At 46.0% G+C, this 11,156-nt stretch overlaps 1 protein-coding gene across 1 annotated transcript in view; it reads left to right on the top strand.

Annotated features, from left to right (window-relative positions):
• Window positions 1-426: 426 nt before the first annotated feature.
• armc2 (armadillo repeat containing 2) overlaps window positions 427-11,156 on the top strand; it is a gene marked incomplete at its 3' end in the record, with an annotated part of 23,338 nt that continues 12,608 nt past the window's right edge. Inside the window, exons 1-5 of the mRNA XM_080832747.1 lie at window positions 427-634; window positions 1,057-1,129; window positions 3,044-3,218; window positions 4,861-5,026; window positions 10,962-11,029. Coding sequence (XP_080688873.1) covers window positions 429-634; window positions 1,057-1,129; window positions 3,044-3,218; window positions 4,861-5,026; window positions 10,962-11,029 — 688 coding nt within the window. The 5' untranslated portion in view covers window positions 427-428. The remainder of the gene's footprint in view (window positions 635-1,056; window positions 1,130-3,043; window positions 3,219-4,860; window positions 5,027-10,961; window positions 11,030-11,156) is intronic.

Below are 11,156 nucleotides of genomic sequence, written 5' to 3'. Positions count from 1 at the left end.
AGAACGTGTTCTTTAGAAATAGTGTTGTTGGAGAAATGGAGCTATTGCAGTGGTTCTAAATTCTTTTTATACATTTTAAATACACATACGCCTGCTGAAATAAATAGACTAAAACGCCCAGAGCTCTTAAACAACAGACTTTTACAACTACATTCTATCTAACACTTGTGAAGGTTGCATTAAGAACCATTATATTATCGTTTTATTATTCCATTTGTTCAATGTATTAGTGATTAAAGTTATATGTTATTAACTGTGACTAATTTAATATGTTATTCATTGATATTTATAATATATATCCTCCTGATTTCATTACTTCTCTTGAAACTTGCAGGGGTCTCCTCAGGTCCTGGGTGGGGGCAGAGTGATGGTGTGTGTTTAAGGTCTGTGAAGGTCTCAATCACATTCTGGTTTAAAACGCTTTTCGGATGGAGCGTAGGCGTGAGAGCCACGAACCATTCTACCGTATCTCCGGTGCCAGCAACAAGACCAGCGCCGAGATTGTGCAGGAGGCCCGACAGTCGCTACGGACCTTACGCACCCAGCGACCTTTCACCCCACTAGATGAACACCGGCAGCTGTTTGGGGAGGGCTCTTCACGTCCCCGTGATGGTCGCCCCCCCTCTGCTTTCAGGTCAGTCAGTCAGCCCTGCCCTGTCTGTAGAAGCAACTAAATGGCATTTTTTTTAGATGGAACAAGAGAGAGAGGGAGAGGGAGAGTACTTAATTTATCCCAAAGAGAAATTCTCTGCTTTCAGGTCACAACCCTTCGTGTCTGCCACGTCAGTGAAAGCAGCCAATTGGCCTTCAACATAATTAATCAGCTCCTATGGTGTGAATTAGATAAGCACTGCTGTTACAGATAGGACACACTCTAGACTAGACACCACCCTTTCATTTACACATCCTCTGCACTAATGCAAGATGAAACTTACCTGTCAGGGTAAGCAACTAAATCAAATCATGTTGCATTAGGCTGTTTAGGCTACCTGGCATTATAGTCCATATGTTTGTATTGGATGAGCCCTATTGCATTGTAATCTGTGTCTCCCTCAGTCTGCATGCCCGGAACTTTGAAGCGCCGGACTCCAGGCCAGGTTCTGGAACCCGTCTCTCTCCTCTTGACCATGTGGGTATTGGAAATATGCTGTGTCTTTCAGTCTTTGTCTTCTTCTCCCTGTCTCTTTTCTCATAAACGATCTCTCTGTCCTCTTCTCCCTCTGTCTTTCTCTCTCTTATACGCAGTCTCTCTCAGTTAGTTATGCAGAGTGTCCTCACACATCCCCCGAGGCCTCTATAAATGTAAAGAAATATGAAAACCTAGATTAAACTTTTTTTGATGTTCTGGGCCTCGTTTCCCGAACGCGCACTTAGCCTAAAAAGCACTTGAAATCGCTCGTAAGAGGATTCCTACGTTGCAGACGGGTTTCCCAACGCCACACTTAGCTTAAGTGTATCTTTCATTGAGAGGAATTCTACGTGTGGTCAGGACCAGTAGTAACTTCACACTTAGCGATTTAATCCACCAGGGGCGTCGTTCGACCGTCGTTCGGAAGAAACGGGAATTAAAAAAAAAAAACATGGCTACTTGAAGCGAGGAATATTTTACATGAATAAAGCTATCTACACAACTTTTTATATGTTTATAATGACTCGGTTTGATCGGAAATGTGCTACGCGACCAATGCAGAGTATTTAGGTCTTGACTGAAGCTTTCAAACAGTAGTTTGATGGCACATTTAGCGCTTATGCCACCACTCCATTGGCTTATATGGTAGCTTCTAGCTAGATGGTTGTATATATTGTAGAAGAAATCCAAACGATGTTTCTGTGTATAGCACATCATGAGAATGTCATTGTTTCACCTGCCTATTCCCATCAAAATAGAAATAAAGAATATTGAGTATTTGAAAATAAAGATTAGGCTATACAAAACTAGTGCAGTGCCCGTAGGAATTATGCATTCTGTAGTGTTAGCAGACGTAGGGCTGTTGGGTAGTGTAATGGCAAGACATATTTGCACTCCACATAGGTACAGGTTACACTGAAGTATTATTGTGATGCATGTTTCCTTTTCATTAAGAAATGTGTTAATGGTAGCCTTTTTGGAGAGTTACCAACAAATAAAGTTTGAGATTATGTAGTGGATGCAGTTGAATATACTGTAGATGTCAACGTTGCTGTCTAAACTATAAACTAAATGTCATAAAGAAAGACATTATTTAAAATGAAGTTATGGTTGAAATAGGATCACTTCTTTATTGTAAGGGTAAGTGTAGGGTAAGAATGGTCATGCAGTTGGACTCAAATGTAGGTTAATTTTATTGAATGTATGTAGCCTACTGTACTGTATGACTTCGATGATGCTAGCTTTGACAGCCCACTCTCAGACAGATCGTAATAAATGTCCTTACAATGGGAACACAGTTTAAATAGGCTACTCTGTTGGAGATGGCGTTACTATCCCCGCCCCGAATTCAGTGCACATTGCACGTTCGATGCACGCATAGGCTAGCTAATTTCACAGCAATTAACGTAAACAGGTTAACCTGACGTAAACAGCTCCTAAGAGCTACTTAAGAACTCGTGCACGTTGCGCTCGTGCACCTGACTTTAAGTTGATGGTTGGGAAACGCACTTACATAGAAAGTGTTACTTAGTGTACGATGTCGCGAAAATCCACGTAGGCCGTTAAGATACGTCGTTATCGGGAAACGAGGCCCTGAACCACATCAAAAGTAATCTGTACACTATTAGTTTGCTATTATTCCTGACTATTAACTTGGCTATGTGAATTTAAATGTGTGTCATGTCCCTAGTCTGGCGCTTTACTGCCTTTAACAGTCCTTCTTCATAATAGCAAAAACAACATTCTACGCACTTATTTAATAACATCCTCTTCAAATTACCCTTTTTTCCACTTTATTTACTCTCATTATGTCCACATACTGTCTTTGAAAAGGTGTGTGGTTTTGCTCTTTCAAGTGCATTTCTCTTTCTCCTTGTGTTTCTCCTTCTCCATGGTCCTGCCCTGTATGTGTAGAAGCCCAGGCTGCCTGCTGCTGCCCTGGATGGGGGTGCCCTGGAGGAGGCGGTGGCTCTACCCAAGCCGCCCACCGAGCAGACAGAAGGCAGGAAGGGCCTGGGGGGAACCAGAGCCAGGCTGCTCCGGGCTGGATCCAACACCAGGCTCCCACCAGTGAGCTCACACATGGAGGGTGAGAGAGAGAGAGAGAGAGAGAGAGAGAGAGAGAGAGAGAGAGAGAGAGAGAGAGAGAGAGAGAGAGAGAGGAAGCGATGGAAATGAGAAAAGAGAGAAAGAGAGGGAGAGGAAGGGAGTGACACAGAGGGAGATGGAAAGGAAAAAAAGGAAAAAAGAGAAAAAGTCTAGGAGGATGCAAGGAAAGACAGAGAAAGATAGAGACTAGAAGAGGAAGGAAAGAAATGACAGGTAGAGATGCAGAAAAAGAGAGAAAGAGAGAGAGAGAAGCTGGTAGATTCAGAAATGAAGGGAGAAAGAAAGAGGATGACTCTTCTTCCTCCAATGTTCTTTCACCATCACACAGACAAAACATTTGGATGTACACTAGCTAAAGGAATTATAGACAAGTGTTCCTGTAGCTCAACACAGTCTAGTAATCTGCTCAATTCTCAGGCTGGATGCACACTGAAATAATGTTTACGTGGTCTGTAAGAGTTGCTTTCCAAAAAGTGTTTGCAAAGTGAATATTAAAATGTAAATGTAGGCCTACAGAGAAGAAGCCAGAAAGAGAGAGAGGAGGGCATATTCAAAAGAGGGAAAAGAAAGAAAGCGGGGAACAGATACAAATAAACGCTCTTCAGGAGGCTTTGCCAGAAAAAATAAATAGAGAGAAAGAGCGGAGGAATAAAGGAGAATTACAAAGCCATAGAGAGAGAGAGAGAGCAGGCGAAAGAGTGAGAGAAAGAGAAAGCCATAGAGAGAGGTGACAGCTCCTTGGAGCCAGGCAGTTCATTATCACATTAACAATGTCACCGACTTCCCAGAAAGACAGCGCAATGTGTACTCCACGCACACACACACACACACACACACACACACACACACACACACACGCACACACACTGAAACACCCACTCTCACACACACACACACACACACACACACACACACACACACACACACACACACACACACACACACACACACACACACACACACACACACACACACACACACACACTCACTCACACAGACACACAATCTTTTTTCCAGCTCTGCCTATTCAAGCGTCTTGTCAGTCTCACTGAAGGCTCTTTTTAAAATAGCCTCACAGGGCCCTGCAGTGTCTGAGTACAGTACTGAGGGTTCGCAAGCGAGTGTGTGAGTGAGCACTCCAGTCCACTGCTCTCGTGAATAGAGCCTTTCACCAGCCGTAGGTTATGGAGTAATTTACATCCCCACCAGCGAGCTTTCTCTTTCAGACAGAGTGTGTGTGTGAAGATGTGCGTGTGTGTGCGTATTTTGTGTGTGTGTTTGTGTGTTTGTGTGTGTTGTATGGGGGAGAGGTTATTGGAGGTCGCTCTCAGTGCAATGTGTTTCTTACTTGCTCCTGCTCCATCCATTTCTTTCTTTCTTTCTTCCAATAACTTCTGTAATTCTAAGAAAAATGATTTACATCATATAGGCCTAGTTGTTAGAAAAAAAGACTTCTTAAACTTATGAAGGTTATACACCTTACCTTGTGTCTTATGCGTATGTGACTTCATGTATGTATGTGTGTGTGTGTATCTCTCGTGTGTGTGTGCATTTGCATGTTTGAATGTCCGGTCTGTGTGTGCACGTGTGTGTGTGTGTGTGTGTGTGTGTGTTTTCTGCAGTGAGGAAGCCTGAGGATTGTGAATCCCCTACACACCGTAGCGTCTCCTTCACTGAGAGATTAGGCACTGGAGCACCTCCCTCTGCCCGTGCAGCTGCAGCCAAGGAGACCGAGCAGGCCGAGTCCTCCCTACCTCACCCTCTACTCTGCGGACCCTCCACAAACAGGTATAACTGGTCCTCTGCTGTCCCCTCCCTCCTCTTCATGTCTCTTATCCTTTCTTTCTTTCTCTCTCTCTCTCTCTCTGCCTCTCTCTCTCTGCCTCTCTCTGCCTTTCTCTCTCATAGCCTTTTTTCATGTAAATAGTTCAAACACACGGGTCTGATTTCAGTAGTTGATGATGGTAATCTGATATTTAATTAGGGATGTGTGGTGATGTGATGTGATGTGTGGGAAAGTTTGGTGTGGTCATGTGTGGTGTGGTATTGTGTGTGGATCGGATGTGTGGTGTGGTGATGTGTGGTGATTTGTGGTGTGGTGATGTGTTGGGTATGGTAATGGGTGTGGATGTGATGTGTGATGTCGTGATGTGTGGGGTGATGTGTGGTGTGGTGATGTGTTGGGTATGGTAATGGATGTGGATGTGATGTGTGGTGTCGTGATGTGTGGGGTGATGTGTGGTGTGGTGATGTGTGGTGATTTGTGGTGTGGTGATGTGATGTGTGGGGCAGAAGAATATAATGGTTTAATAAAGGGGTTTTAAAAGTTAAAAGTCACAAGTCTCTCTCTCTGCCCCTCCTTTTCTCTCTCTATTCCTCTCATTACCCCTTGTCTCTTACACTCTCTGATTCCCTCCTCTTTCTCACCATCTCTATTTGACACTCTCTCCTTCTTACTGTCACATTTACTCTTCTAACTTTTTCTCTCTCTCTTCCTTTCTCTGTTATATAAGTCCTGATTCAGATGTACAGATACACAAAGGTTGCCATGGTACCATCTGTGTGTGTATACGGAGGCAGACTAGTGTCTCATGGTCCCATTCATATGAACTGAATCGGTTCTTTTCAGCCTTTTGTACCAGAGTGCCATTCAAGGTGATGTTACCCACCCAGATCATTTATTTAGCTCCGAGAACATATACCTCTGGCTACTTTCAGTCCCCCCCCCCCATTTCTTTCATTCATTCATTCATTCATCCATTCATTCAGTCATTCATTCATTCAATTCATCATTTTCTTTTTGATTAGTTTTCTTTCATTTTTTACTTTTCAACCTCTCTCTACTCTCTTTTATTGCTCCATGATCTTTCTCTGTCTCTATCTCTTCCTGGCATACTGCCTGTCTTCCTCATTATGGCAGGTTCATTCATACTGTCATGGTATCTGTACTTAAAGCAGCGGTTAGGTAGAGAACCAGCTAACTAACTACTGAAAAGGCATGCAATTTAGTTGGCGATACCGTGCTGTGAAAGCTTTTTTTTTTTTCAGGGTGGTCCGACACAGATCACAGAACTGCGTAGTACATAGCCATGGCAGATAGTTGGAATAATAGGTGTATTTATCTGTACTTCACATGACTATATAGCATGAAGATACATTTGAAGATGATACTGGCTACTAGCTGCCTATAAAAACACATTTCAAAAAGTGCAAAAAGTGTTGCATACTGTCTCTTTATGCAGTGGCATGTGATGGCATGTCCTGTCACAGAGCACAGGCTCACTGAGAACTGTGCCTGAAAGTTGTGCTTGCTTTTCTACCTCTCTTTTTCTCTCTCTCCTTGCTTGGAGTTTCAGCAGAGCTCATCAGTTGCACATCACTATGTCTCTTCAGCCTTGAGCTTGGGGATGTTGTTAAAAACCATTCGCACATTGATTCCTGCGCTGTGAACGTGAGCCGTAGTAAGACACTTTAACAGCCAGCTCATTCCTATGGCCCTTTGTCCGGCAGAACTCGATTGGTTATATCACTGAAAGACACGAATGCTGATTGGTCAAACTCAAATTCTGGCTTCAAATAAATGTACTTGTTGAGCTGACTCAAGTGCCATGCCATTTGTTAAATGTTTAGGAAAGGATCGATTTGCTGATCGAGAGGCACATCCCCATTAGTCCAATCAGTGGATGTGATTCATCTGTAAATCTTGACACATCACTGCTTCAAACTGGATGCATTTACAGAATACTTTAATTTACAACAGTCAGTGAAATAGATGGTCTCAGAGAAAAGTCTCTACTCTTCACTGTGATCAGCAACTCGGCTTTTAAGTGACATGCTTGTATCACACAACTGTGTCGCTCTAGTACAGCAGTACATCATAGAACAAAGCGTAGCGGTAGCAGTTTTGCTAGGTCAGCGAGAGGCTGCTGAATCTATGCATGCTTCTGTGAGCCTCAGTGAACCGGAGTGTGTGGTGTGGTGTGGTGTGGTGCGTTGCGGTGCAGTGTGGGATGGTGTGGTGTGGTGTGGTGTGGGGTGGTGTGGTGTGGTGTGGTGTGGTGTGGTGTGGTGTGGTGTGGTGTGGGGTGGGGTGGTGTAGTGTGGTGTGGTGTGGTGTGGTGTGGTGTGGTGTGGTGTGGTGTGGTGTGGTGTGGTGTGGTGGTGTGGTGTGGTGTGTGGGATGGTGTTGTGTGGTGTGTGGGATGGTGTTGTGTGGTGTGGGGTGGTGTGGTGCGGTGCGGTGCAGTGTGGGTTGGTGTGGTGTGGGATGGTGTGGTGTGGTGTTGTGTGTTGTGGGGTGGTGTGGGGTGTTGTGGTGTGGTGTGGGGTGGTGTGGTGTGGTGTGGTGTGGTGTGGTGTGGTGGTGTGGTGTGGTGTGTGGGATGGTGTTGTGTGGTGTGGGGTGGTGTGGTGTGGTGTGGGGTGGGGTGGTGTGGTGTGGTGTGGTGTGGTGTGGTGTCGTGTGGGGTGGTGTGGTGTGGTGTGGTGGTGTGGTGTGGTGTGTGGGATGGTGTTGTGTGGTGTGGGGTGGTGTGGTGTGGTGCGGTGCAGTGTGGGTTGGTGTGGCGTGTGGTGTGGGATAGTGTGGTGTGGTGTTGTGTGTTGTGGGGTGGTGTGGGGTGTTGTGGTGTGGGGTGGTGTGGGGTGGTGTGGTGTGGTGTGGTGTGGTGTGGTGTGGTGTGGTGCGGTGTGGTGTGGTGTGGTGCGGTGTGGTTTGGTGCGGTGTGGTGTGGTGTGATGCGGGGTGGTGTGGTGTGGTGTGGTGCGATGTGGTGTGGTGTGGTGTGATGCGGGGTGGTGTGGTGTGGTGTGGTGTGGTGTGGTGTGGTGTGGTGTGGTGTGATGCGGGGTGGTGTGGTGTGGTGTGGTGTGGTGTGGTGTGGTGCGATGTGGTGTGGTGTGGTGTGATGCGGGGTGGTGTGGTGTGGTGTGGTGCAGTGCAGTGTGGTGTGGTGTGGTGTTTGGCGTGCGGAGCCCAGCAGTAGCAGCAGTAGAGTGCAGGAGGAAGGAGTGAGATGGATATCACGCTCTACCCTAACAGCAGTTAGAGGGAGCACCGTTGGGGCTCCAGCACCCTGTAGCCAGAGCAGAGGTGAAGCAAGAATCTCCCTTGCATGAGAGGTCTCACAAACAACCCACCCCTGTCTGGCATTTACCTCCACCTAGCCCTCACTGGGGTGGAGGCGGGTGGAAGATGAGGGTGGGATGGCAGTAATGAACACGGCCCAGCAGGAGAAGGATGAGAGGGAATGGAGTCAATTAAACACGACACAGATGAAGACAAATAGGGAGAAGTTTTGTGCATTTTCTCATTCTCCCTTCCTCCCTTTCTCTCTCTCTGTCTCATCTCTTTGTCACACACACACACACAATCTCCTTTCCTTACTCTGCCTCTATATCTCTCTCTCTTTCTCACACACACACTCTCCTTCCCTTACTTTCTTTCTCTCCCTTTCCCTCACTCATTCTCTCCCTCTTTCTCTCTTATTGCTGCTAATGGATGAGTATTAGATTAGCGCGGCTGTCGGTGGGTTGGCTGGCAGACCCGAACCCGGCTGGGCCGAGACAGCGATGAGATCACGTCTCCGAGAGTGATGCGCACTGCCTGCGCGTCTGTCGGTCCGTCAACAAACCAGCATTATCACCGCATCAGCCTCCGAACCCGATCGATTGCTCCATCCCATTCCACCCACACACCCCATACAGAACCATGACATCATCCAGATGCTCTGCACATCGCCGCTCCCTACTGATATGACTGTTTCTGTATCCTATTTTGAACGTTAACTCACAAAGCTGACCAGTACTTTGCCATAGCTGTGGCATTACACCCATCACAAGCCCAAGATAAAAGGGACAGGTTTTGAAATTTGCACTAATGTGACAATTTGACAGTCAGCAGACACAGCATCAGGTAAACTAAAATAGAATTGAATGTAGCCGTAGGGTTGCCAGCTTTTCAGAATCTGTCCCCAAAAGATTGACCTGTTGCTTTTGCGTTGCCAAGTATGTCCTAGAGTCTATATTTCATTGTAATACATGTCTACTTTACAAGTCCCCCCCCCCCCCCTCCCCCCAAATGGATCTTTTGCTAAAGTGATGCCAGGCCAGCACTCATTAACAGACGCATCAGTTTCACAACATCAACTCTGCAGATCCCCCTCAAGATATTGGACCTATAAAGCTTTAACACCAAACTCTCTAGTGCATCTCCATTACAAACTCTGTAACCCATCAACATAAGGCCAACATCTTTTCCCCCGACAGTACTGCTAACTGCACACAGATCCGGGCCTAAACTGATGCCAGTCTGCCAGGTCCAAAACCAGACCTAGGCCAGTGCTGTTGTCTTGATGGTGTGGAGATGAAGTCTGGTCACAATATGCCCCACACAAAGGACTGCTCTGTCATCTGCAGTTAGACCTCCCCCAAAGCCGTCTCTATTCAGAGCTCTGCCACCTCAACCATCTCTGAACGGGATTCCCTTCATGTGCATGTAGGCATATATTCTTTCCCTGGTCTCAAAGAGGAATAGTTTATTCGATGCAGTATCAAAAACCTATACTGACTTGCACACTACAGGGCCCTTGTCTAGTGCTTGACCTACTGAAAATTTCCGTGCACCCTAGCGTGTCAGGACTGTAGTGACTGAGTGTAACTGCAACAGGTTTTAAAGCAGTGTGTTATGACAGCTAGTGTATGTGTGTTTGTGTATGTGCGCGTGTGGGTGGTTGCATGTGCGTGTGTCTGGGTGTGTGCATGTGTGTGTGTGTGTGTGTGTGTGTGTGTGTGTGTGTGTGTGTGTGTGTGTGTGTGTGTGTGTGTGTAGGTGTGTGTGAGAGAGCCTAACCCAACGGCAGCAAGATAAGGGAAACCTCAATATGACAAGGCATGAACGACTTATACTGAACAGAAACCTCAGACCAGTGGAGAGATTTCCTGGCCACACAGGCAAGCGCACACAAATGAGCACAAGCACGAACACGCACAACATAGACACACAGACACACAGACACACAGACACACAGACACACAGACACACAGACACACATACACAAAACCACACATGCACACAGTTATGTTGCAAACACACGTACACATAAGAGCATAGTTATATACACACATAAATATTCTCACATGCAATTTCAAAAACAGACACACACACAAACATACAAGCACACATACATGGACACACACACGCAAACATACAAACACACATACATGCACACACACACACACACACACACACACACACACATACATGTACACACACAAACACATACACATACACAAGCACAGTTCTATTAACAGACCAATACATAGGAGTGTGCCTTGTCACTCGAGCATGGTTACATATACACAAACAAACAAGCACATCGAGGGAACCAAGCACAGACAAAAGAAACACAGAGCGATTGTGGCACTGATGCAGCAGTAGGGACCTCTAGTGGTCATTAGCAACATCCTTTGGTTTAAGCCGCTTCATGAGTGCGTGTTCTTGCAAAAAACACATAAGAAATCAGTCCACTTGGTCTGATCATGTATGCCTTGAGTCATCAGTTAAATTAGGAGAAGGTAACCATGTAATTGCCTTCCTAATGTGCCCTCTGCTTCCTCTTTGTGTGTGTGTGTGTGTGTGTGTGTGTGTGTGTGTGTGTGTGTGTGTGTGTGTGTGTGTGTGTGTGTGTGTGTGTGTGTGTGTGTGTGTGTGTGTTCACTTTAGAGGTGAGATATCCCTGCCCGACAGATCGGATTCTAACACCCAAGCCACCACCTGTGGAACAAGAACAGGTTTGTTATCAGCATAATTACCTCCAGATAACAGCACATACTCCACAACGGATAAGGCCACACACGTGCCAGAGCTGTGCTGGATCCATCCACTATCTGAGTGCCTATGTCATTATCATATCTCTGT

Source organism: Sprattus sprattus, assembly GCF_963457725.1.
Source record: "Sprattus sprattus genome assembly, chromosome: 2".
Classification (NCBI taxonomy): Eukaryota; Metazoa; Chordata; class Actinopteri; order Clupeiformes; family Clupeidae; genus Sprattus; species Sprattus sprattus.
The sequence above is the reverse complement of the archived record's forward strand: the minus strand, read 5'-3'. Positions and strand labels throughout refer to the sequence as shown.